The 27,930-nt window shown below is 39.8% G+C and overlaps 2 protein-coding genes across 2 annotated transcripts; one reads left to right on the forward strand and one right to left on the reverse strand.

Annotated features, from left to right (window-relative positions):
* On the forward strand, nt 1-5,917 carry LOC145478119 (ankyrin repeat domain-containing protein 53-like). The gene is made up of 3 exons (XM_081456037.1): nt 1-417; nt 2,204-2,403; nt 3,175-5,917. Exons 1-3 carry the CDS (start codon nt 211-213, stop codon nt 3,854-3,856), a joined length of 1,089 nt encoding a protein of 362 aa, XP_081312163.1. The 5' UTR covers nt 1-210; the 3' UTR covers nt 3,857-5,917.
* Nucleotides 5,918-6,010: 93 nt separating this feature from the next.
* On the reverse strand, nt 6,011-27,877 carry LOC145478145 (uncharacterized). Its single transcript, XM_081456069.1, has 27 exons — nt 23,757-27,877; nt 23,557-23,580; nt 20,821-20,877; nt 19,798-19,869; nt 19,100-19,160; nt 18,181-18,374; nt 17,539-17,683; nt 16,904-16,993; nt 16,053-16,138; nt 15,534-15,602; nt 14,955-15,018; nt 14,216-14,248; nt 13,500-13,702; nt 13,127-13,183; nt 12,788-12,851; nt 12,297-12,507; nt 11,471-11,670; nt 11,134-11,318; nt 10,561-10,674; nt 9,997-10,075; nt 9,791-9,854; nt 8,816-9,234; nt 8,229-8,353; nt 7,317-7,534; nt 7,006-7,046; nt 6,636-6,732; nt 6,011-6,511 (listed from the first exon to the last, which is right to left on the reverse strand). Exons 1-27 carry the CDS (start codon nt 23,871-23,873, stop codon nt 6,295-6,297), a joined length of 3,306 nt encoding a protein of 1,101 aa, XP_081312195.1. The 5' UTR covers nt 23,874-27,877; the 3' UTR covers nt 6,011-6,294.
* Nucleotides 27,878-27,930: the final 53 nt, after the last annotated feature.

Below are 27,930 nucleotides of genomic sequence, written 5' to 3' on the forward strand. Positions count from 1 at the left end.
TTCATAGGCACTTTAAAAGATCACCTGCATACCAGGCTATTTGGAATTGGCGAAGCAATGCTGGGTTTTTTCAGGAACTGTTCTAATAGTTTCAGCGCCCTCGGCTAACTTGATCCGAGTTCCGTATATCTTCAGTTCAGTTCAGTCCAGTATCAAATTTCCACCGGTTGACGTTAGCAACACTTAGCAACGAGATTCCAAGTCATCAAAATGGCCGCGATCCACCGTGGTTATTCGGTAACTCAAGCGAGATCTAACCCGAGCGAAGTAGTGCAGCGACGGCGGCGAAGACAATCCATAAAAATCCAGAAAAACATAGATGACGATGTTTTCATGGCTTCAGCGATCGGCGATGTTACATGGCTTCAGCAAAGCCTCTACGACACGCGGAAAGCGTATTCTGTTTCCAAAGAACACGTAAGTAGAGCTATCGAATGTTCTGTAAACCACCTGAATTGACATTGAAATTTGCTTAGATTTTGTATAGTTTTAGCTGCACGTATTCACCATTGAGTAAACACGATTAATTAAGACTCGATCGTCATCTCTAAAGTTCCGGAGATCACACGCACGCAGAATTGTAACAAGTTATGGCGAAAACGTTCGCCCGATTGTAACTCCACAGCGCGCACGCGAGTCTAATTAACGTTACGCTCGTTTTATTACACAATGAAGTTTCTTGCCATTTGTTTGTTTCTTACCACAGTGTATTCGTGATGTACAGTGTAAATGATAACAAAAGTTGCTTTCTTTCCAATTTTAAATATCCCCTGCTGTGAGCAGTTTCAGGACTTAGGGACATTTGTTCGCATATGGCCCTAAAATGGGGCTGTGACTAAAAGTGGGACGGGGACTTGGGGACTGGGACGTGGGACGTGGGACTTGAGGACGTGGTTACGCGGGGACGTGGGGACTCGGGGAAGTGGGACGCAAGGACGTCGGGACTTGGGGACGCGCGGGGACTCGAGGACATGGGACATAGGGCTCGTTTTTTAGGAAATCTATAAGACCAGTTTTTTTTTTGCAGCGGTAAAAGACATAATTTGCAAAAACTAAAAAAAACCTGCCTCTCCAAACCCTACTTTTTTCGTGTTTAAAATTCGTATCCTGCAGGATGCGATATGCTGTAAAAATTTTGGAAGATTTCACCGAAGGAAATTCAAGAAAATCACAAATAAAGCCATAAAAGAGTAAAAACACATTTGTTTGGACAAATTATAAGTCAAGACTAAAACCCATAATTTTAATTGAGATAATAGTAAGACACTATTTACATGTAATCATTGCTTGTTACATGTAATAAGTTTGAGAGGACTGGGTGTAAAAACGAATTCAAAAACGGCATTCAAAACATAAACGATGAAATGATTACCCTATGGAGCCACCTTAAACCTCGTGGGCAGCCATGGAGGACTTTCCTGGCAAGCAACTGTGTTTTCTTGTCAATCCTTGAACACCTGTGCGGTATCCTTGCTAATTTTGACACTGATGTTTACTTCAGAAAAACCATTGGTCCTCAAGTCCCTACGTCCCACGTCCTCGAGTCCCCGCACGTCCCCGAGTCCCGACGTCCCCGAGTCCCCACGTCCCCACGTCCCAGAGTCCCCGCGTCCCTGAGTCCCGACGTCCCCACATCCCCACGTCCCACATCCCACGTCCCCGAGTCCCAAGTCCCACGTCCCAGTCCCCAAGTCCCCGTCTCACTTTTAGTCACAGCCCTAAAATGGGGCATTTGAACACCTCCTTTAATTGCCAGCGAAAAATAATGGGAATTTGACTGACTGAAAATTAAAAATGTCATTTGCCGGGGGGGGGGGGTGGGTGTTGGGGTTACGAGGAAGTTTCAATCCCAAGTAGGAAAAAAGATGGCGGCTGTACATTCTACCCAGATTTCACAATACCGTGCGAGCCTTACACAGTGAATTGCAACTTAGCCTCTGCATGGAAGCAAGGTTTGGGTTGACCTTGGGTTGACCTGGTCGGCATGATAAGACAAGCCGCTTGGCTTGGCTTGGCTCCTGTTACCAATGTATCAGGGAGCTGGGGTCAAATTATCGAGAAGAGGATGTGATAGATTTTGGGATCTTTTGCCCATACAGTAGTGAGTTAAAACATTTTGTGACATCATTGCTGGTCTGAAAGAAGACCATGGGAAAATGCGATCATCTACAGGTTGGGTAACATGCTCATGACTGTTCCATAGGGCCTTGCTCCAATTCATCTGGCAGCCCAGAATGGTCAACTTGAGTGTCTCAGAGTAATGATAGAAAGGTATAAAGTAGATGTGAATTTCGAGAGTGCGTCTGGTTGGACACCCCTTCACTTAGCAATCAACAAATCCACTAAGAAGAGAGGACTGAGGTGTATGTGTTACCTCTTGGGGATAGGCGCAGATCCTTCAAGGTAAGCTGTGGTGACTAGACCGAATGGTGATATGTCTTGTGCTACATACTTGAATGTTTTGGAACAAATTACATAATACATGTATTACCAACTTAAACAAGCTTTTCTTGGGTGAAAGGAAGAGGCACACAGCAGTCTTCTTACATGTATATTGTATATATTTATGTACAGTAGGATGTCTCCTTTAAGACATCTCCATATGGACACTTCTATGTTACAGACAGCTCACTTAGTCCCAGAGAAACCAGAATTTGTACTGACATATAGTCTTTACCTCTTTAATACAGATATCACTGTAATGAGGATTCTCCTCTCTGCCCCCTGTGTCTGTATTACAGATTATTTTCTGGTAATCTCTCTCTCTCTCAAAAAAATATATTGATAAATATAGGGAAGTAGGCCCCACTGGAAGAATTGGATGGGATGTGCTGTGTGCATCTGGAAACCCATACTTTATTTCGGACCAAAATGTGTGATTTTCCCTGCCCTGTTTCAGACCTGATTCAAAATGCAATCCCCTTTTTTCAGAACTTAAAATTCTAAAAACATACCCAATTCATACCAAACAGAACTAATTCAAGACCAGAGTGTGCAAACCATACCCTATCTCAAATTAAAAATGGCTAAGATCTTTACCCTACTTGAGACTAAAATGGCTCAAAAGCCATACCCTTTGACACCACACATACTTATAACCCCTGAGGGAACTTCAGGGACAGCCAATCGCGATTTAGTAGGAAGCCATATATATAGTCATTTCATTTTTCTCAGGCCTACACATTCAGGAATAACTCCAGTGCACCAGGCAGCAAGTGAGGGACATGTTAAATGTCTGCAGGAGTTGATCAAATGTGGGGCGATCATTAACGCTGTTGATGGAAACGGTCACACGCCCATGGCATTAGCTCGTGTGTGGGGCCACAGGGAATGCGCGCGCATCCTCGCTGATCAGCAGTGGTACTTAGATAAACAGCAGCACTTGAACGAAAGACTCCAGAAAGAGCAAGAATCTAAGCAACTCGAGGAGGAAATGCAAAAACTAAGCCTCATACGACTGGCTGAGGGCAAACATGAGAGTCAACTTGCTTTTAAAAGATGGCTTGCCGCGAGAGGGATTCCTGATGTAGCAACTATGTACGGACCCATCCCTACTGCGGAAAGAAAGGCTGTGGAACAAATACGCGCAACACAATCACTCCGCCCCACCCCTGTCCCCATGACGGAGTCATCTATTGTTGTTCGATCTAAAACGGAATACGATTCTTTCGATGGAGCGCCATTGTTTGCTTCCAAAGGACCCGCGGAACATCACGATAGTGACTTTGATAGAAAACTTGAGTTAATTCCGCTCGAGAGAATTTCTGCTTCTAAGCGAAGAAAGGGTCAAAGAACTGAAGGTTTACGGCCAAACAGGTCTCGAGCAGCGAAAACTGTTTCAACTGTTGTGAAGTGAAAATCTTTGAGGCAAGGAAGGTGTCTCAGATAGAACTCAAAGCCGAACGAAGGAATATAAAGCTACCACTGTCGTAGTAAAGCTACAATGACTCCTTAATCTGGCTCAGTTGTCACAAACATTTTGTAAGTTCAAGAATTTTAAAGGGTGTGCTTTTTAAATGTACAAGAAATACGGTGAAAGCAGGAAAAACATACAGAGGGAAAATGCCTTGGACAGGTTGAGGGTTTTATAATGAATACCTAGTAAATCTAAACAGATGTCAGTGCGTGGCAAAAAGAGCTCGTTTCACTGAATGAATGCTAGGAAGTAAATGAACCAATAATGATGCTATTTCGCTCAGAATCAAAATCGTGCATTTTATTTAAATTCGATTAAAGGACGCTAATAAATGTTCTTTTTTTAACTACTCGTCTCTGCTTGTTTTGATAGGGTCACTACATAATAGTTTTCGAGTGTTATACCATAGAATATCCCACGAGTCACTTATATTTTTCGGTATACCGGTGCATAAATGTAAGATTTGCAAGGCTTATCTTTTTGGATACAGATTAAACAACAATTACATCATTGCTAATCTTTTCGCGTTCCGTTTTCTTTCTTCGGCGTTGTCATGAAATAAACGTGAAATCAACAAGTGAAAGCACGTGACTCAATAGAAGGCTCACAAAACGTGTGTTTGCCTTTGTGCGCTTACTCGTCTATTTTGTTTGTTTTTTGCTGGCGTCTTGTCGGGTTACAATTTGTATAATTGCTTATCAATCATGGACACGAAACAATTGAAGAGCTGTGTATAATTTTTGGTTGTTGTTTATCGTTAAGCTTGATCGAAAAGCCATTTCAAAAACTCTGAGGTCTAGCCAAGCCATGTGGCATGCTTCAATTACACTGTAATTAGTGGAAGTACAAAAAAATAGCTTATAAAACTAACTTGATTTCCGCACTTGTGCTCAGCAACGGAACACAACCTGTTTGATTCCTTAGCTAACAATGTTTTGGGTCTCGCCGTACCATAAATATATGGAGACTTTGGAAAACTTTAAAAAAAAGCAAAGCAAGGAATGTTTATTTCAAAAGTTATAAAAAAAGCGCACTAACAACTAATTACAACGAACGTACAACCAATTAGAGACAGAAATCTTTCTCTGCACATTTTGCAAACTCATAAAAAACTCAGACAGTAATAGACATCTTGACGTTAATTTATTACACAGAAAAAACTTTCCAAACTTAGAAAGTATTCGCACACTTTCTAAAATGAATACTACTATATGTACTTGTGGCGAATGGTTAGGTTTCTTTTTATATATATATTTTTTAAGACATATATTCCTTAAAGGAGCCATATATTGCGAAGTGACTAGTCAGGCTTCATTTACACATTATCTGAATAAAACCTTAATTTATTAGGTATCTGACCGTTTCTGGGCTTTGAATTTTCTTCAGTGGAAAGTTCGAGGTTAAATAATAAATAATCGAGAGTTGAGCAACCAACGCGGACGTCCATTAAAAAAAGTTAACTGACATTTAAAGTACGAATCTCGTCGCGATAATCTACAGTCATTCAGTTTTTCTGTCATTGTCAGCTATCTAAACACTGACTATGTGAGACAGCCTTGAATTCGAAAAAGACATTTATTTGCTTTTTGTCGTTCACGCTCTCCAGATTAAGCAGTGTTTGGTCCTTTCACGATGGCTGAGAGCAACAAATGCGCTTATGTTTGTAACGCACGTGCAGAGCCAATGAACCGTTAATTTTTAAAACCTTTTATTTACGATGATTCGTCACCTTTGCCGTTGTAGTTAGCTTAAACCCCATGTGAGCCGAGACCCAACTGACCAGATTCGCGAATTTGCCGTGACTTTTTAAGGTAACTTGACAAAATGTTGGGTGTAATTGCGATGGGTAAGCTTTACACCCTGATGCGTTTGATGTAAGCGCAAACACATCACAAACACAAGCTAAAACACGCGTGAACTTGCACAGCACAAGCACCGAGGAAATCTCGTGGAATGGAAACTGTTTCATATTTTTTTGCAATTGCCACACTTGGACAAAAACATTAACTGCGCCCCCATGGTTTTCCTCTAAAAAGGTCAAGCGCAAAAAAAAAACCACCGCATCTTCGTTTTTGTTGTGTCGAGGATTTTAAGAGTTTGAAACGAAAATAGGCAGAACGTTTTGTAGAAAACGCCGGAAACGGGCAGCAAACTATGAGCTAAAAAACTGAACGGATCGATGAAAATCATTAAATTTACTTTTACAGTTCGTGTTAGTGTTAGAAAATGCTACTGAGGAGCAATATCCAACGATTATTTAGAGTATTTTATATGTTATGAGCTATTTGTACATCGTCGTACATCAGATTATTAAATGCGTCGGCATTCTAGATCTCCTGATTTACCCCAGTTTTTTCCTCGTTCGTGTATTCATTAAACTATTGGTCATTCGTTAGCATGGCAAGCTCGTCATCTTCGCTAGAGCTGCTGGGGTTATCAACAAGGGCACAGTAATCATCAAATTCGGCGCAGTTCACGCTAATGTAGAGCTCATCTTCTTGTTCTTCCAATAATTTCTCCAAGTCGTTTCTCAAATCTGTGAAGCTTGGTCTGCCCTCTGGATTAGCTGTCCAGCACGACAACATCATCTGATAACTAAAGAGAAAATTAATAGCAGTTCACTTATTGTTAAGTACTATAAGTAAAGGAAACATTAGCTGCCTTTCATAGTGCAACTATTCCAGCGTCATCTTTTCATCGTGAAATTATTGCTACTCACATTTGCTGACTACAAGTCTCTGGTTTTTCCATTCTGTATCCATTCTTAAGCAACTTATGAATTTCCCGACCAGATATGCCGGGATATGGAGAGCCACCTGTAATAAATACAAACATCGTGTTACAGTATTGTCAGGTGCTGGTTCTACAATGTATTCGCTATTCTTATGTTGTGGATTTTTAAAAGTAGGAGGAACTAACATAGCCAGAATGGTTTTCAGGGAGCGCGTAACAAGGACTAATTGATCCATTATATGACGAATATAGGTTTTTGTTATTTGTTCTTAGTTTGTAAAAGGAACGTATATAGGTAATGATACTTGCTGAGCCAAAGAGAGAATTATTATTATTATTTGGAAGTAACAACATACCAAGAGTAATAAGCTCCCACAGAACAATCCCATAGGACCACCTGAAATAAAGCATAAATAATATCATCCTCAAAGTATAGAGACAAATAAAGCTTCTTTCATGTTCAGTGTTTGAATTGTAGAGGTACAAACAAAGAAACTTTATAAGAAGCCATGTATACTAAGTTTCTTTCATGCTGACTGAATTGTAGAGGGACAAACAAAGAAACTTTATAAGAAGCACTAGCCATCTCTACTAAGTTTCTTACTTATTGAGGGTTTGAACTGTAGATTAACAAACAAAGAAACAACAAGAAGCCATCTCTACTCACACGTCGCTTTGTGTAGTGTATATATTCTCGAAGAGTGACTCTATGGCCATCCACTTGATAGGCAGTTTTCCTGCACTCTGTGCCTTTTGATATTCACAACTCTCGTACACATCTCTGGTCAAACCAAAATCAGTTATTTTCACCAAATTGTCATCGCAAACGAGAATATTACGAGCTGCGAGATCTCGATGAATGAACTTTTTCTGTGACAGATATTCCTAAAAGAAAAGAAGTGTTAAAAAGTTATTTAAAGCATATTCTTAGATAGTAACATTTCGTTTTGTACTGAATCATGCAAATCACCAGGGGCCCGTTTCTCGGAAGCCCCGGAAACTTTTCGGACCCGTAAAGCCATTTTTAGTTCATCTGTATCTAAAACCGGAGAAGTGCATACGCCTGAAACTTCTTGTATGAAGGGAACCTCTGTTCATATTAAGAATAAGTGAATAAAACGGCTCTGTAATCATAAGGTTTGAGATTTTGCAATGACTTTCCGGGTGCGAAAACTTTTTGGGACCTTCGAGAAATGGGCCCCAGAACCCAGAAGAAAAGCCTCAATTTTAGACTTTAATATATTAATGATTTGCATGCTAAGTTATCAGATCGATGGTACATTTTCTATTATCTACGTTAAATTCAAGAATGTGGCCTTGATCTGGAATGCACCTGGCCTCATTTTGAAGCAGAGGCAAAATAGGTAACACCCCTGATTTGTAATCGTCCTCCCCGAATTGGCATGCAGTTGTGCTTGGTAGTTGCGCTTGCAGTGAAACGATCAGTTGAGAAAAAGAGTGACGCAGTGTGGGGTTTTGTAGTGGTCCTTGGTAGTAAGAGCATAAAATCATCCTACATTACTTTGCTCCGCTCGTTTAGGGACTAGAACTTGTAGATAAAATGGTGGAATTTGGTTACCATGCCAACAGCAATCTGTCGTGCAAATGACAGCAGGACTTTCTGTGTAAGTTCTTGTCGAGTATCCTGTTCCAGGCTCGTCTCCCTGCTGTCATTCAATGATCGCTCCTCGCTTTTAACTTGACCTAGAAAATAGAACCAACCTATTAATACAGACTTTCACTCAGGGTTTATTAACCGTACGTGGCCTCTAACATAAAGAGGGTCACTAAGGATTTTGTGTTTCCTGTAAACTCTCTCCCTCGTAGCCTCCCTAAAATGATTTGTGCATCTTGAAAGGTTAGCCTAAATTTTCCTTTATGGTTTATTACTACCTCTTTGGTGTTTTTCCGTCTTAGTGAACTACTATTTTCAGGTTCCTGCAGTTTTAATTTATAATGATACCTATATGGATTACAGTCATTGCGACCAAAAGAAACTCCATTAAATAGGGAGCACGTTAATCATTTTTATCACCAGTGAGAGAGTATGCAGTAACACTTGATTCAAAGATCTTTGTCAAGTAAACAAATCTAAGAAGCCAATGCTTCTGACAATCTATCGACGCAATTTAACAATTTTAACAGGTTTTTTAGACAGGTACTTGCCTGGAGTCAAAGGTCTTTTCTTTGGCGAGTTTTGCTCTTGTTCGGTAATTGGGATAAAATTTGCCGTCCACATGTCGCCGCTTGCTCCTTTATCAGACCCACCCCAGGGACAGGGACTTTTGCTTGGTTCGGCATCTGTCACAACGATGCAGATGTCATCGCCCTTCTCTTGGTTGCTGTCACCCCCCTGAATAGAGCTCAACTTGCTCCCGTTCCTTGAAAGATTTGGCGTTACACAGGGCGAAAGATTCACTGGCGTTGGGGGAGCTGAAGTGCCGACTTTTTGTTGACTTTTCAACTTAGGCGTTTGCAAGGAATGACTAGATCCGTTGCTCCAGCTGCGCTGGCGGTTCACGTAGTCACTTCCGGGGGATATCGCCTGGTGGGCTGAGCAGTTGCAAGCCTCATTGCAAAGGCAACTGTGATTAAAGAAAACGAATTGGTAAGGATTGCAACCCCGTCGCTGTTCAATACAGGCTAGCAGGCGCGCTTTTTTAAGTTATGACCCAAGTTATTTTGATGTTGTTTTCTGAATTATAGATCACCCGTTATTTGAGGTCTGCATTTTAGTGCCAAGTAATTAAACTTCGAGGAGTTGAACCTTGCTTTTGGTATATTTTAAAGGACTTAGTGACCCAAATAATACTAGTTTTAGGTCGCTTTTCACTTGATTATCGAAAGTAATCCCATTTCCTTTGGTTTGATTTGCATTACCACGTTTTGTGATTGGCTAATAAAACCATAGTTATGACCGAAACCAATCGTTACTCGTTTGCACACGCTTTCGTCGGCTTCACATAGTTGCTTCGCGTTTTGATTAGTTCACTGGATTGTCTATGTCCCGCGTAATTGGCCAGAGTGATTACTTTGGTTTTGGTTTTACGATACTCGATTGAAGATCACCCGAAGTCATTTAAAACCTATTTATTGTTGTCACAAGGTTTTCTGAAAATATACACACAATTCCATCCCCACCTGACTGATGACAACAGACTGTTGCTACTTTCAGCTTGTCGGGGTTTTAAACAGTAGTTTGAAACTGAAACAGAAGTATATCAATGTAAGTGTTCGATTTGACCCCCACACCTTCAACCTCAGCTAAACGGCGCATGTAAACTCCATTTCCATTTCACGTAGTGAAATTTTCAATAGCAGTAGAGTTGCTTCTTGGATTTACTTACTGAATGTTCCCTCAGTATTTTCCGGTACATTCTCGTCGTCACTGTTTTGAACTTGTAGACAGCTCGCAGAGAAAGCTTGCTGTCGACGAATAAAAGTTCAACAATTAAAATTGAGATGAGAAGGATACAGCCGCGTTTTTGCTTTTTACAATTGGCCGGACTGTGTCATGTTTGATGGAATACAACTACCTAAGTACCGAAATGTAATTATCATGCCAACAAATGGCAAGAACAGTCTGGTGAAGATCTGCCATTAGAGTTTGCATTCAAAGATTCCAAGGTTATACCACTTACAGGAATCAGAGAAATATCCAAGTAGGACGAGGGGAACTGGATCCGAACATATTCAACGTAATTCCGAGTAAAAGGGACACATTGGGACGCTTGCTTGAGGAATAACAGGTTTCGTGGCAACGTCATCCTCTCTTGATAACAGTTAACTTACTTGTCCCATCTTGGTTGCTATTCTACGTCCCTAACTTCCCAGCTTACATAATTGCTATAGCTAAGAGATAGGTGCATGGTTAACAATATACAGCTTCAGTGTTGTTATGAATTGTGCACCTTGAGTTTCTTCACTGGACTTGGGCTCTTGGATCCTTTACTACCAGTCGATCCCTTCTTTCTTCTCACCGGGCTCACAAAATCACTTGGAAGAATAAAGTGCGGATTCTTTTTCTGAAAAAGAAGAGCAATAGAAAATTTGATAAGTTGTTTACCGCTGCAAAATTGTGCAGCACTGTAGGTACGGTCTGAACTCAATTTGCTGGAGTTACTATGAATCACGATCGAGATTGCAGCGGACTACACTACATTCGCTTAACAGGCGGGGTTTTTTTTGCCTGAAACAACTGAAATAAGTCCCATTTCAGATTAACATCCCTGTTTCACAAGCCTACTGTGCGCCTACTGTGCACCTACTACTACAGCGTGGTTAGTTGCTTGTAGGATAAGTTTAAACTAACTTCACGGCTGTTTGTGCGACGTTCGGTGGTGCTTGTTCATGTGTGTGTTACAACCCGATTAACGATGGTACAATCAATCAATCAATCAATCAATCAATCATAATCGTTGCTTCAATCAATCATAATCGTTGCTTCAAGGTGAGCTTCGCGCGGTAACGCTATTATTACTCACCTTATCTCTAATAAGTCTGAGATAATTTCTGAGGTCTCCATGTGGACAGTACTCAGTGATAAGACAGAGCGGACCGCCAGTTGTCACACAGCCCAGCATGCTGACGATATTTAGATGTTTACCGATGCTCTTCATCAGTGTTATCTCTGAGAGGAAGTTGCGTCGGTCTTCTAGGTTGGCGTTTGCTGATAGAAAGTACAAATTTAGCGAGAAAACGTTTCTTGGAGAAGTCATACAGACTCCTCATAAAGAATCACATTATCAAAGGAAGGGCCAGCGTCACATTACTGTGAAAACAAATTGAAACAATTATCAAGGTAAGATTCAGCTCCTTTACCTTTCAGTTTCTTGACTGCTACAACAACTTCCTTTAGCGCTGGAAAACCCATTAAACCAACCACGGTTGCCTTGGAAACCGTTCCAAAAGCGCCTTCGCCAATTTGTTGTCCGAAGGCCACCCCACTGTACTCCACTTCCCATTCATCCGGCTCAATGCCGGGTAGATCATTGTAATATGTGTCTCCATTCAACAATAGCCTGAAATATGTGCGACAATAATTAAGACCTTCCTTACCTATTTATCGATTTATTATGTGACTGAGAAAATTACTTCTTTGTGAATAGCTGCAAGCAGGCCATATTGTTGTTAATTTTTTACTTACGATTCAATTAACGCGCACGTTTATAATAAATAAATTTCATATAATAAATGAGTAATCGTATGAAAGCTCGAGCATGCAATTGACGGAGTTTCACTACACGTGATACTTGATAAATCTTTCAAATCGTACTCGCCTAAAGCGAGGCTCCTGCAATTTTGAGAGAATTTTCAAATATCATTCGTAGTGTAAGTCCTCAATTGCACTTGCACTCATAGGATTAGCTATACTTATAGTTCAGAGATAAACGTCGAATTATACCATTTGTCGAAAGCTCTGCTGATATAAAATGACTTCACTATAACTTCCAGATAGCTCTTGACGTCATCACTTTTCATTCCCATCACTTTCATATCACTTTCCATTATTTAATAAGTGTCATGCCCTTAGAAATGCGCTCCTAAGATATCTCTTTCCTCAGACCAAGTTCGAAAGAATATCATTATACTCTCAAGGTCGTACAGCGTTGATAAATCATTTTTTGAGCGTAGCGGCTTGACTTACACAGCTCGCCGTCCATTACTGTACTGAACCTGCATCTGTTGCACAGCTGATGACATGCTCCCGTACTTCCGCTTGATGTACAAGTAAGTGGCACCGAAAAAACAGGCAAGAACAGCCACCACCACAAGACCCGTCACTAGCAGATACGAGGTATGTTTGCTCTCTGGGCTGGGTCCTCCTTGGGCGTATTTCGTACCTTCCTTAAGAGGGTCTAGGGACGAGAAAACACAACATTGAGCTAACCTTCAAGAACGACTCATCCCGTAAGGATCAATGTCAAAATATGAATTCTCCTTCCTGGCATCCATACATTTCTCACTCTTGTACTATTTGGGACAATCTGTTTCAGTCTCAAAAAAATTCTCAGGTTATCTTATCGTACTTTTAGTTGCCATTATTCTTTTATGGAAAGCGATGCCCATCGTTCTTTGGACAGGTGGGATGAGAATTGAGCACGTTTGTGGACGTTCTTTTAATGAATTGAAATTTACCTGTCGTGTTAAAATAGAGTTTGGCTTCCTTTCCTTTCCTTTTTTTGGGTGACACTGCAGCTACCTGAGAAGAGCAAAAACAGTCAAACCAAACTGTGAAAGGGAGACGGGACAGGACAACAATACAGTCGTGTGCATTCATTGCAGGCCTACTATGCTAGATTATAACGGAAGTAGAACTGGTAGATAAAACACGAACTACTCGGTCTACGCGTGGCCTGAAAGAGGACGAGGAGGAAACCACTGAGAGATAGAGGCAAACAAAACCGACCTTTTTCCTTTGCAAGAAAAAATAGAACAAAATTTAGCCGATTTTAGAATTAGATGATTTGCATCTACCTTCAAAACGTAGGTGAATCCATTGTGAAGACCAACTAGCTGAAAGGTGGTGTTTTCCTGAAACAAATAACGATATTAGCATTACTCAGCTCCGAGTTTATAAGGAGCCAGTGCCGTAATGAAACGTTGACGACCAGAAATGATGAGTTATGATTTAAAGAGTAAACAAATGCTCTCGCAATAATATTTCTTTATTATATCTTGAGAGACGGAGCGCTTGAGAGTTACTAGAAACATAAGTTTTGTTCGTTTTGGTTTTAATATCATTTCCTCTTTGGAATTTTTTCAGTCTATCTCGGTAAAGGAAGGCTAGGACATGCTAGCAAAATCAAATCGTTTAACAAAGCGGAAAGGAAACTCTTATAAAACTTACTGGTGGTAACGTTGCAGAGTCTGAATGAGGTTCAGACATTTGTTTGCTCATTATAGGCATCTTTGTCCACGCGAGGCTGTATTCTTGAACAGCATCTATATCCGTTAAATTGTGGGGCGGCAACCACGTGACCATGGCTGTTGAGGTATTGTGTGACTGGTGCGTGACGTTCAGCAGAGTTAGGTTTTCCGGTGGCCCGAGCTCTGAAAATACATAGAAAAGGTGTCAAGTTTACAAGAGTGCTTCATCCCGGCGGGGGGGAGGGGAGGGACTCCCATATAACTGAAAAGGACGGGGGGGGGGTGCTCGTCGTACCTTTTATTGGAGAAAAGAGTGGTTTCGGTGCCTCTTGGGGTGGTCCACAGCAGGAGCTTTAGCGGTACCGTTTAGAGTGTTGAACCCAAAGAAAATGACAGGAGATAATGTGTTGTTTTAGAATTGATACCTGGAGGGTAAAAGAAATTTCAATCCAGGCTTAAAAAACAGGATTGTGATATTTGTTAGGAGTTCTTATCAAAATTTCCGAGGAGCACCTCGTCCTTTTTATATGAGAGTCCCCACGGGGGGGGGGGCCTTCATAGTAGTAAGCCCAGTTATGATCAAGGGAACATGAACCATCATGCACTGTACGCTTACTGATTTAATTTGGTTAAAACGTGAACTTAGAATAAATTCTTAATTTTATTCTGGTGGTGTCAATGAGTTGGGAAACTCACCGCAGATGAAAAAGCCAGTTTCGTTGAAGCAGTCTGAAAGGAAATCACAAATCAGTGGTTGACTTAATTCGTGTAAGATTGTACTTATTGAGCGTATCCATGGTGAAACAACTTCTTTAAAACCCTTCCGTTTGATGCCCTCTAGCCTCACCATGATCTCCAGGCAAATTGTCCAAATCCCCCTACCCCACCCATAAGCACATGACTCATTTCATACTATCGTGTACAACCACTGGTAACTCAGTTTTTGTGAATACTACTGAACTTACTGATACAGACAAATCTCACTGATAGACAAAAATAACTGTATGCATGTATTAGAGATGTTCGTAGTACTGACAGTGTTAGTATAGTTCACAGGAATTTTGGTTTTTCAGGGACAACTTGGAAGAAATCTATCCGTGATAAGGAGGCTTTGGAGGCATAAAGGTGTTCGTTATTTTGTAGTGGAATAGACAGAATATTCCAGCTTCTCAGCGATCCGGAATCCTAAATACTTGAATCTGATTGGCTATTCGCGTGCGCTCCAGCGGTCCGGATTTTCCTATCCAGACTCCGAGTACAGACCGCTCCGGAATTTCCAGCTTTGGCAACTTTTCAAGCTTTTTGTTACACCGTATAACAACGTAAAATATAAGCATTCGACACAGCAACTTTTCAAGCTTTTTTATCGCTTTTTGCGCCCGAAATGTCAAACGCATTATTTTGAGGAGAAAAAAGCTCTAACAATAATATTTACCTAAGAGAGGCGTCGCAAAATACACAGTGCTTCCATTCTCCTTGCCTCCAGCTACAGAATAAACCTAAAAGTGACAATAGTCAATGGAGATAAGACTCACATCTGATTTCTGTTTAAACTAATTAAGTTCACAGCACAAACCTGAATTATGTCTTGTAATAGACTCTTTATACGTGGTCTGTGTGTTACGTTATTGTGTATGAGTTACAAACTCAACAGTTTGGTCCTCAGTTTAGTTCTATGTAATATAGTGCTGCGTAGTAGTGCTATGCTACTGAGGCACAGTTTAGTTCTATGTAGTTAAGTGCATGTAATATTGTGTAGAATTTACAACCTCAACAGCTTAGTGCGCTAAGAAAATTACTAGAAATCCTATTCTTCCCTAATCACACGCTAATCACACTATACTGTACAACTACTTAAGTACAGTACTTAGGTACCGCGGTGTAAAAATAGATTTAAAAGATCCCTACGAGTCACAGGTATCAAATCTCTCATTTATCATCTCTTGATACGTTAAAAAAATCTCTTGTTACATCAAGCGAGTACTAGTCGTCATACTGAGTAAATCTCACTCACATCCAATGTGTAATCATCTCCTGGCACCAGATCTTCTAGTAGGTAGGAGAGTGTAGTGCTTGCGTGTTGCTGATAGATAAAAGCGAGAATAAGAGAGGGATCCATTGTTTTAACAAATTAGCAGTCATTTAGTCACACCAAGCGATGATTATTATAAATTTTAAAACCTTTGCCATGATATTAGACAAGACTGAAAAGCCTTCTTTACCTAAAGATGTCGATATCACGGATCTTATGCTAATAATTAGAATCTCCTCGTAAGGTTTGTACCTTGGGTTTTTTTACTTCATCTCCCACAATTGTTAAAACGAGGTGTTCAATTTACGGACTCAGTCCAACTAGGTTTTAAGCAGTTTTGAACACGTTGTCCTCCTTATAGAATAAGGTAAAGAAAGAATGCATTGATTGGGCAGGAATCAGCGGTGTGTGTCTGTGTTTGTGTGGAGGGGGGAGGGGTGCAAATCATGATGATACTGGCTCACATCACACGCTAGTCTAGAGTAATCAGTACGTATATACCTTATTTCGATCGACACTAAATTGTTCAGAGGACGAATGGTGTGCTTCAACGGCTCGCCAGTAAATATCATAGTCACACGTTTTACCTACAAAATGTTCAAACATGGGTCAGTGATTTTTATCGTAGCCGTTGGTTCGTCACACAAATCTTTAGAGAGCGTTGCGTGACGCAGGATGACCAACACTGATAAGTGCAAACGAGACTATAGTTCAGTGAGAAAAACTTTCTTTTCACGTTTGAGAAATGTGTGAGAAAAGATTTACACATTAGCAGCTAATGAAATGAAAAAGAGTTCAAGTGAAATCACCATCCTCCACCAAGCTTTCTATGGCCACACACTTTTCCAAGCATGGATGTTTAGAATATTTCCCCAATGCAACATTTACGTCATTCGACCATCGCATAGATTTTGATAACTCTAGTGTCATCGACAAAGGCTCTTTTCGCATTAGAAAAACTTTGGAGGCTTGGCACACCTCTGCTACCAAGCATGCTGACAATAATTCTAAGCCGATTCCAAACCAGTATAGTATTCTTTTTAAACAATAGTCACTTAATTTACACATTTTTACTTTGCTTTTGTTCTTCTTATTATTTTTATCTCGCCTTTTTTGCATATATGTTATCCTTTTCCATTCCATTTTTATCCGTCGAAGGCTATAGATCGACAGCCGAAAGCTCATGTTCTTTTTGAAATTTTTCAGCCAGCGAACGTTTTTATTGAAATTTTTAATTATGTCTCATCCTGGCTGCTATTTTATTTACATCTTCGTTAGCTGTTGCACGCAAAATAAATGACAAAAATATTCAATAGAAAAAGCCAGCACAAAAATTAACAGACGATACTTACTACTTGAGGCTATACTCCAAGTCAGTTGTCCTTGGGTTGGGCTTAAAACTATAACGTGGATATCTTTGGGAGGGTCCAAAAGATCTTCATCTAAAATGCAACCAAATGATCGATATGCGAAAAGAATTGTAGAAGCAAGAGATCGGAGTAACCAGAAAAATTGTCATGGGTCCAGAAGCAAAGACCGTATCCCAAATCAACGGGGTTTTTGCAAACTTTTTCCAACGGTTTTCCTTAATAGTTTATTACGCATAGCCTAGAATACTAGAAGAAGGAGGACCGAAGTTAATTAAAATTTGTTTGAAAAGGCAGCCTTTCTTGAGTTTTGCTTAGAACTTACGGTTGGAAATTGAATCTGTTTTAGATTCAGCTTCAGCAGCATTCATGATCAAGAGTTTAGACAGAGACAAATAATCCATGTTCGTTGAGAGTTCACGTGACAACGGTGGCCAACTGGAACCAACTTCCGAATCAAGAAAGATGATCTGTGGTTGTTGAAATAAATTGGGTCGAATGTTATGCAGGAGAAGCGGTTGCATTGGTTTTGTGTTGTTAGTTTACCATACAATGTTGCTTCTTCCCTATAGTATATATTTTAAGTCTTAAATCTAGAACAAGGCACCAGAACAACTCACCATTTAACGTGGTCATCCATTCTCCTTCATGGCGGGACACGTTTGAGCTCTTTGAAAGATGCAGTCCGTTGGATGTTACTACAGCAACAGCCACTTGCATGGACTGGCCTTTGTCAAGGGTTACGTGTAACGGTAATTCATTCCCCTGCCAATCGAAGGGAAAAAAAAAGCAGATTTCAACGATTTCATATTGTAATAAAAGTAGAGTATCAGTTTGAAAACAGACAAGTTACTCGTTGTTTACACAGACCTAAGATGGAGAGGAAAAGAGTATGATTGCATGAAGGAGAGAATTTATACTGCTTACTGGCAAAGTTGGGAAACAGTGCAAAAATTCGAAGCAATACAAGAGTAGCTGACGTGGGAAAACGTATGCGAGTGAGTCACGCCGACTAGTTTTGACCCATGATTGGTTGAGAAAGAGTCGCGAGTATTTTAACCGATGCGAGTGAGTCACGACTAGTTTTGACCCGTGATCGGTTGAGAAAGAGTCGCGAGTTTTAAAAATCACTGAATCACAAAGCGAAGTAATGCAAAACCAACGCAAACGCGAATTAGTTTCGCCGCTCCAATTGGTTGCATTTTCTTAAGTTCGTTCAGGTGGATTATTTTTACCATCTAAAAAAAGAAATAGATACTTACTAACAAGGTTCCCCATGGTTTCATTTTGTTGAATCTATGGTAAAAAATGAACCACACAGGCTCAACATGAGAGCTTTCACCAAGAAGTTGAATCTCAACGTTAATCACCAATTCAGAATACGTCCGACAGAAGAGGTAGGGACCTTTAACAGCTATGTTCCTCGTGTCGTACCAAATACCATCCGGTTCGCCACCTGTAATAAGAAAGTATACATTGCAACGAGAGGGACATTAGGGTTTGCGGCGTTGCGGCATTGCATAACTTTTCACGGGATATGTTTGTAATTTTAATTTACTATTGAATAGCGTTATTTCGGGATCTCCAAACTTGCGGTATATGCGTTTTTCAGCGTTTTGGTCAACTTAAGTCGGTATAAAAACTTATCCTTTTTTCAACAACCAGTCGAGGGTTTCCGGTCGTTTTGAAACAAGCTGAAATGCCATACTCCGTCATACGATTAGTATATTTAACAATTATTCCACGAACGCTCGTTGGAGATTAGATGGTAGATAGCCAATGAGAAGCGTAGCGATGAGTTGACTCAGTAATCACCTCACATCCAACAAGTGTGAGTGGAATAATTGTTTTATTATTAACTCCCCAAAAACATAGAAAACTGCACTAAAATTAAACTACAAACGCCCCGAAAAACTACGCGCACACTTACAATATTGTAGAGCACGGTATGATGGCTCACACCCCACGATGGCTAAGCCATTGAAAACTCTCGAATTGCATTATCCAATGATCCAGTTTTTTATAAACTGCGATATAGTGAATGATTGCAAGTAGCCCTAATATATGTTGTTTGGCACCTCAAGATGTCCTCCTCTCTTAGATTTACAACGTAAACATTAATTTTGTTGCCCAGGTCTATATGCTAATATAGGTTTATCAAGATAAAGATACCTTCCCTACCCGAGTTTACAATGTGGTGAAGGAAGTCACATCCCTGCTTACATGGGTCTCCATGGTCGGTCTGAAATAAATTTTGTAGGCAACATAATAAGTATTTGACGAGAAATATTTTTCTAGACGTTGAAGGAGATATTTCTTTGTTAAACCCTGGTTAAAGACTTCTCTCTACCTTAAAATATATAATCAGGACAAGGGATACCGTATACCTAGTTTGTAATATAACAGCAACTATTTCGTGTTATGCCCGAGTTTTCAATTTGACGAGAGCAAGTTTTGAGTTCCATGTATAGATTTGTCTTTCATCTTATTTACTTTCGCGTGATCGTCTGCCAACCAGTAAAGTTCTGTTCAAATTTCCAATAATTCAAGATATATTAAATACGGTCCCTATGGAGAAGGGCTCAAAAATGTGAGGCCCGAGGGGGCGAAATTTCGCTTCTCTCATTTAAGCAACAAAATACCCACCTCCGTCCCGCTCCCAACTCAACCCCACCCTATTCCATTCGCCTCGAACAAAGAGAACCATTTTCACTTCAGCTCCCTCCCCTCCCCTAATTTTTAATTCCCCCTGATTCACCAGTAACGTCATGTTAAGGAAAAGAAAAGTCTCGAGGTTCAAGACTTGTTTACAAGTGACTCCCTTGCAGACAATACCTCTTACAAAATGTGCTTTACTTCACAACCAAATGATGACATACTTTATTGCACTCTCCTATGCAGTCAGCGAATGTTTTCACTCCTTTTTCCTCAAACTCTAATGGTTTCACACACTGCAAGAAGGAGAGAATGGTTAAGGCTCATTAAAAACTGAGAAGAGTTGTTTCTTCTAAAGAGGAGGAAACACGGGAACTCCTAAAAATTATTTTTCGCCATCGGACTAACAACAGATTTCTGAAATGTACATGTAGTCAAATCGAGAAATTCTCGTCCGCAAGTAAAACATCCCCATACTGATGTCTCATGAAGATCTGACTACAAAAAGGGGCACTATCATAAGAATGGCATCGAAATGGCTAATTTTGTTTACTGTACAAGTACAACGCAAGTACAATGCTGTTGCCAAGTGTTGCACACTCACGAGGTATTGAGTCATATTGAAAAAGTCGGACAGACTTATTTAGACAAGTCTGCCGTCGTGTCTTAGAACAACCACCAAAAACTACTTACAATTTGCACTCCTTATATTGCACAATTTGCTGAGTATCTTCATATTTTAGTGCTCTAGGTGCATTTTGTGTATTAAACAGTTATAATGCTACCACCGTGTTTTCGAACAAAAATTAAGTGAAACACCCATGGCACTGCTCCTATACTGTGAGGGAGTAAATCTGACGAACCATTAAGACCGCGACCACACTACGCGGAGAAATTTGAAAACGCAACAATTTGATCACCGGTTATTTCGGATTTGTTTTTGAGGAAAACTCGGTCAGGGAAATCACACGATTATCGTGAAGCCGTTTTCCAAATGTTTTCCGCCCACGCCAAAACGAAAAGCCAGCATTTTCAAATTCCTCCGGTTTGAAGAGCGTTTTCGAAAAGCTACGTTTTCGCGACAGATTTGTGCGGACGGTAAGCCAAGCCATCTGAGAAATAAAGCTGCGTTTTCAAATTTCTATGGCTAGTGTGGACGCTGCCCAAGCTTTCATGGAATGGAATCTTCAATTTCATTTTAGATATTAAATTCAAAAATGATGGCTAACTTCTATCAAATGACCTACCTCTTTGCATTCGTCGTCGCACTTGTAATGGCGAAGACTTCCATTGATCCCCGTTTCCTGAGACATTCATATAAAAACATAGCCAGTAAACCTGCAGTGCGATCTAAATCAAGAGCAAGACCCTGCATGCATATAAACTGGATAAACGCACGCCCGTGCTCTGTAAAATAACATCAGTAAATGATATCGCCCTTAAGCAATTTTTTTTTTTTGTTCGCTCTACGTAAGAAAAATCCTTGTTAACTTTGGTAAATAAAGAGAATTTTTTTTAGTGAAGGTTCTTCGAACTTTTCTGATAGTGTGAATTTTGTATTCCTATGAAGACTTGAAACTGAAGAGAAAAGACGGGGCATAGTAATGACGATTTAAAAAATTTTCTGAGACTCAAATGCAGCCTTTTTTTTTGGGCAGACGTTCAGCCAAGATTCTCCCCCCCGGCGATCCCTGCCGAAATGATACGGAAAAGAATTATTTCGCGTCTACCGACTCATGGATGAGCACGAGACAGGCGGAAGGTTTATATTGCTGGAGGCGGGGCATGGGACAATTCCTACAAGTAAATACACATCACTCATGTAATTGAACTACTAGGGAATTTTTTCATAGTTTCTCATGACCCCCAAATCACAAAGATGCCATCAAACCGTTCGCAAAAATAGTTTTTATCTTCGTGGTTGTTTCACTCAACGATCACGGGGATATAATACACAGTACATGTTTGCGGACTTTCCCTTGTCAAGACAGAAACGTGCAAAAACATGAAACAAGAATATCTCTTTTACATGCTTTTAACATGCTTAAATTGGCGCTTGAATTTCTCAATTGCTTAAAACTGGGTTTTCGTTTGTTGAGCTGATCAACGACATAAAATTGCCCACACCACCGGCCACAATCCTCCGACGATTGCTCCGAAGCAAGTTTCACTGATAACAGGAAAATTGACCGAAAATACCGAAGCGTTCAAGTGAAAACTGATGATAGCGTCTATCGCCATATAAAAACGGACAACTTATAAATCACCCATATCTTGGCCAACAACATACTGAATGGTCAAAATGTGAAACTGAAATGCGATGAAAATTTGTGACTACCTCAACACGGCACAACTACCAATTTTCTACGACAAGTATGGAGCCTAAACGGCTTATTGGGGAGCAATTGTTTCAGTCGGCTGTAATAAAAAAGAAGATAAGATTTTCATATTGCCAGAAGCATTTTAGCTAGGAAATTCAATAAAAAAGAGAGAATACAAGAGTGATCTCCGTTGCTCAGTTGCTTGGTCAGTTAGACCGTTAACTGTAATAACCTTCTCTGTTGCTTTATCGCTGCCGCAAACGATCGTGTGGTACCACAATTCTGTTCTCCAGTAAAAAAGAAACCGAAGCTGCCTCGTTTCGGGTGTGAAAAAATCTTAGTATCTGAGCTGTTCAGCATCGATCCGATAAGGAGAAATATATCTTTTCTCGAACAGAAGTTAGGTATGCTGAACCCATGCCGTGCAATGACAGTCTGAATCAAAGGCACCGGCTTTCTATTGCTTGGGGCTAGATCGATAAATATATTACTCTACCGTCAGATAAAAGTCTTACGCACTGAAAATTATCAGCAGGATCATGCTGGTTATGTTAGAAAATTTTCTGTCATAAAAACCATGCAAATGCTATTAGGTTATTTGAGTGTTTTCAGGAAGATTTCAAGCCACTTTTCATTAATTATCAAAGGGTGTTTTCCATTTCTTTTTGGAGTAGCGGATTTAAACTAATTCGCCGTGTTTTTAGCTATGTTACTAACTGACAAAAAAACACAACAAAAAAAATCAAAATTGCTGAGATGGGAAAGGATAAAATCAGGGAAAGGCTTTTCAGTGAAACAAATGTTGATTTTAGAACAAAGTTGTAACGATTTAGATTGTTGTTGACATTTTACAGTGCCAGTGTATATTTCCTGTTTTCTTGTACTTTTCAAATTCGTTTCTTTTAATTACTGACACATCGCTCTAATACAAAAAAAATCGGCAAATGAACTCTCTGTTTAGGAGACATGTCAGAAAGATTCGCAAAGTTGAAATGACAGGAAATTAAAAAGATTCGGAAACTTCGGGTCATTTGGTTCTCAGTCATTATTCATTGTTATTCACCATTGCAAGAACAGGAATTCAGCTGAAAATTTACAATGTGTTGAGATCGGCGATGGCAAGACTCTACCTTCATTATGGTAGAAAAGCAAAACAAAATTAAAACCATTACCATTTTAACTGCAAAATAAAGTTCATATTTCTTTTGAAAGCAATAGTTTCTAACCAATTAAATAATGATTATCTCTGGTCCAGCGAGAACAGAAATACCTCTCTGATGGAAGCGTTAAGACTGCAACACGCTATCATTTAAAAGAGAAAAACTGCGGAACTATGAACTCACTCCAACCAAAACAACATTTCACCAAAGTGCCCTCGCTCAGGCTACGCAGAAACAAAAGAAATGGATGAACATAATTTTAGAACGAGATTAAGTGTTCTTTCTTTGTAAATACACCCTTCCTTTTCAGAATGATTAGGTTATGTTTTGTGAACAATCAAATCATGCGGTAAAAACACTAGAATAAAATGAACCATTTAAATATTCGGCGGCGAGTGTCATTTTCACCGTCTGCCGATCTAGCAGCTTCGTGATCAATTGTAAGGCATGAAAATTAACCACTCCGGCCCTGTAAACGAGTTGATTACTTCTAAGTACTTACATTCGACGGTGATGGTTGACCATACTTCGCGAAGCGAAACAGCACATGTAAAGATAAAAATTCAAATTATAACATTGTCAGAATTTCAGATCAAAGAGAAAAAATGACTGAGCAACGCTAAAAAATAAATTGATGCAGACTTAGTTATTAACAGTTTGTTTATAGTAAATTTAAGATCACACTTTGAACATAACACCCACCATCTCCTCGCATTTTATCTTGAAATGTCCTTCCATTACCAGTGATTTTATATCTTCATCAGCACCAAAAATTGGCTTGGCACACACAAACATGACAGCAAGGAATACCGCGGACATCTTTCCATCCGTTGCGAATCTAAAATTTCTGTTTGCCAGATATATTTATGTTTTTTACGATCGGCGTTCTCGAAATCGAGACCGCCCGTAAAAAACAAACTTGAGCCTTGTGTTTCCACGAGATCAGCTGAAACTCATTTGGTATCTTTCACGGACTGAAAATGACAAATTTCCTTTTCGCAATTAAGTGCTTGCTCGGATAGTGTGAATGTGTTTTTCCTTCTGGCGTTCAACCTCCGCTGCTTTATTTTCAAAATGTCGGAATTTCACAAAACGCAGTGAAAGAAACGGGCGCAAAATAAAGGTCCTTTTCAAAGCGCCCGTGACGTCATAGCTAAAGGGTTCGCATTTGATGTACAGTGGCACGGTGAGCCATCCGGCCGCTGAATACGCTCATCACAAAAGACAGGAGTGAACCGTAATTGAAAATCTCTTCGATTTAATTAAGCAAAGGGAGACTGAAAGAAATGGCCAGGAAATCTAAAAGTGTCTCACTTATCTCTTGACAAATCACTTGGTGATACAGAGAAAAACATCGTCAGAAAATAAAATTTGACTCAAAAAATCTGCAGTAGAAAACTCAAATTGCTGATGGCATCTAAAATACTATTTCAATAAACTGAAGCAAGAGACTAGATCATAGTTTCTCGTGAACAACGTTATGTCGCAACATTGTTACATGTGGACAGTATAAGAGATTTAATAGCCATCATGATGTGCCGTTAATTACGTTGTTTATTTGTATTTTCCACTATTATTCTTTTGAACGGAAAGGGCTGATCAACGCGCTCAATTGAAAATAAATAAGTCGAACTTGACCGAATGGTAGAGTGCGCAGAGGACTGGACACGAACAGTAGCTGGTACAGGCGGTGACCAGACTGCTGCTAATCGCGCTTGCGTTTTAGCGCCTAGATTAATTAGCTAACATTAATTGAAACTGAAAAATACTCTTTACCTAGTTACACGCTGCTGTTAGTCCGATTTAAAACAGAAAATTGAATTTAAGCCAAAACAAAGCAAGCAGAAAAAGTTCCCAAAAGATAGTAGAAAAAGGGTGAGGTACATCATAGAGGTGAGCATTTAATGTGCATGCAAACCCCCATTTGCGTTTTAAAGGTAAATGGGTGTGTGGTGTCATGCGTTCGATGCATGCGGCAGGTGTCTAAAGTTTTTTGTTTTCGTTTCTCAGTTTTTTAGAATGGGATATCGGCTTTATTTACAGAATACAGGCAAATTTGCAGAGGAATAAAAAAACTGAAACTTAAAAAAAAAAATCACAACGACCGTGACTAATCTAGATATTGTCATAATTAGGTCGACCAAATCGTAAATCTGATCGTAATTCGACTCGTAGATAAACGTGGACGTGACTGATCAGAAAATCTGTGATAATTGCTCTCGCGAACTGTTGATCATGAAATCTTAGATGAAATCTGCACGCATTTCAGTAACGGTTCATACCACGGACAAACACCTCAAATACGGTTAGATTTGGGCAATGTTTTCAAAGCCACTGTGACGCTGAAATAAAACTTTCCGTGATATACGGGAAATATTTCCCAGAGGAACATATCAGTCTGAATTGGGAAGCCAGTTTTTAACGGAAATTAACTTGAGCGTGCCCGCAGGGCTTTTCGGCAACTTATTTCATAACCTGTACATTTAAAAAGCTAATTATCGGGACTTTTCAAGGATTTTACTCTAACCCTAAAACCTTAATACCATATATATTGTTTTCTTCATGGAATCACTGCATTTAAATTTCTAAACGAAACAAATTGTAAGAATCAGCTTTTTGTTGTCATTGATTTCAGTGTTTGCGTGCGTGGCAATATCATTATCGAAGGAAACGCGAATTTGTTTAGGTCTGATTATTTTAACTGAAATAGTTTTCTTTTTTTACACTGCTTGGCTCGTAGACGCTTTTGTTACACTTGCTTACAGTGATTAGGATCGGTAGTTCTTGAATTATGAAGACTGGAAAAGAGTGAACATACAGACCGAGTTCTAACCTTTTCTTTATTAAATATGGAAATTATTTTCTGTTCTCAAATATAAGCCGCCAAGTCAGTGAAAAACATTTAAGAGTGCCTGCCTGTAAAAATCAGACAAATTCTTAATTTCGCGGCAAGGGTCGAAAATTCGATTTCGCTCATATTCTTATGGTAGATAGGCTAAGGCATGACAAAAACTACTGCATAGTTTTTTTTGGCAAAATATCCTTTTATTTTAAAGAAATATGCAAAGTACCAAATTCCGTTAAAATCGTCATTTGACGCACCATTTTATTAAGCAAGTTTGAGAGCCTCGCCGCATGCAAAACCACATCATTCTTTCGTCTTTAAAACACTCAAATATTTTTGTGCAATGTTTAAATGTGTACTGAATTAATTTTTGGGAATGTTGTGTTGTCTTTAAGCAAATCACTGCGGCTGGTGCTACTACGGCTGCCGTGACTGAAAAGGTCTGGGGAGAGTACGTCTCGGTGGTTTGCCAAATTTTACGTTTAGCAAGCAAAGCGAAATACAAAGATGAAAGAAACATCGGCTGAGGGGTTTAAAATCTCTTTTATTTAGTTTCTCACAGCCACATGGCTTCGCTCAAAGGACAACGGCCGTTATTCGCCTTCCTAGGACGAACATGCAGATTATTTCTGAGCGAAAGCGAATGCCATACACTTTGTACCATAATTACAATTTGATGGATGAAATATACAATTTCAGAGACAAATATCTCAAAGAATATTAAGTGAAGAGCACAAATATCAATACTCAAAGAAGCAAAATAGCACCCTATAGTTATCCGGATATAAAACATCTTGACTAAACCCTCAAAGCAAACATAACCGAAGAAAAACAACCTCGTGCTCAACACGAATATTTCACTTGACTCACTTCGCCATTCCAACACCTTTGCCAAAACTTATCGTAAATTCAAGATACTGATTTACAAGCCTATGAGAGGCAACCTTGACACAATCTTTGACTTAAATTGACTTTAAAGGATATAGTATCCGATGGAATTCTTAAAATGCCGAGAGCTCCGTTGAAAAGGGCCAGAGAAGCGAAATAACCCTGACGTAGTAGCCACTACGGCAAAACATCCCGATTCGCGTAGTCAGATGCTACGGCGGGGCCCGCTACGGCTGGATGCAAGCGACGCACATGCGCAGTGTCTCATTTTGGGGGAAATTTACTTTCGGCAGCCGTATCAGCGCCAGCCGTAGCGATTTCCTTAAACTCCCTAAATAATTAAATTTCGAAGACATGTATTTCATTCACTTAAAGGTACTTCGTGAATATAATTAATTTTCACCATGTGCGAAACCTTCAAATGGATTAAGCTTCTGGTGGTTGAATCGCAGAAGGATGGTCTACAGATTCCTGTAAAAATTTCTCTGGGCAAATGATTGTGAGCGACGCGAGAGCTTTTCAAAGTACGTCAAAAATGCAAATATTTGACCATTCGTCGTCAAATTTCAATTTACGGGTAAGACATATATTTTAGCATGCGCCACATGACTTGACCTATAATAAGCGGAAATAGACACAGAGCTGATAATTTCGAAATGTTCTAACCTTATTTGTTGTAAAAGGCGGGTCCAGAGCCGATTTGACGTGTTTCTAGTCGATCTCTCACCATTCGTCGCACATACTGAGCAGAAGTTTGCTTTTGTTTACACAAGGTTAACGTCCGATGTACATCGCCCACTGTCAACCTATTATTGATCGAATACCATGAATCTGTGACCATCTTTCTGCGCTTATGAACATCACTGCATCTAAATCAAAAAACGGCTGAGTCATTTGTAGATCGTTGCTTGCTTTGCACTGCGCCAAAATATTACGTTTGATCGATTGCTGACCACTGCTGATAAGCGTGTCGGCACAGCACAATCTTACAGCCGTTTTTTGTTAGTCACGCAATACTGTCACGGCATACGCTGCACATTTTAATATATTTTGTATAGAGCACTCTCAGGATAAGTGAAACAATTTAATCATTGTTCATCTGTTTGTTCATATATATAATAATATGTCAGTGTATATTTATAT

Source organism: Orbicella franksi, chromosome 2, assembly GCF_964199315.1.
Source record: "Orbicella franksi chromosome 2, jaOrbFran1.1, whole genome shotgun sequence".
Lineage (NCBI taxonomy): Eukaryota > Metazoa > Cnidaria > Anthozoa > Scleractinia > Merulinidae > Orbicella > Orbicella franksi.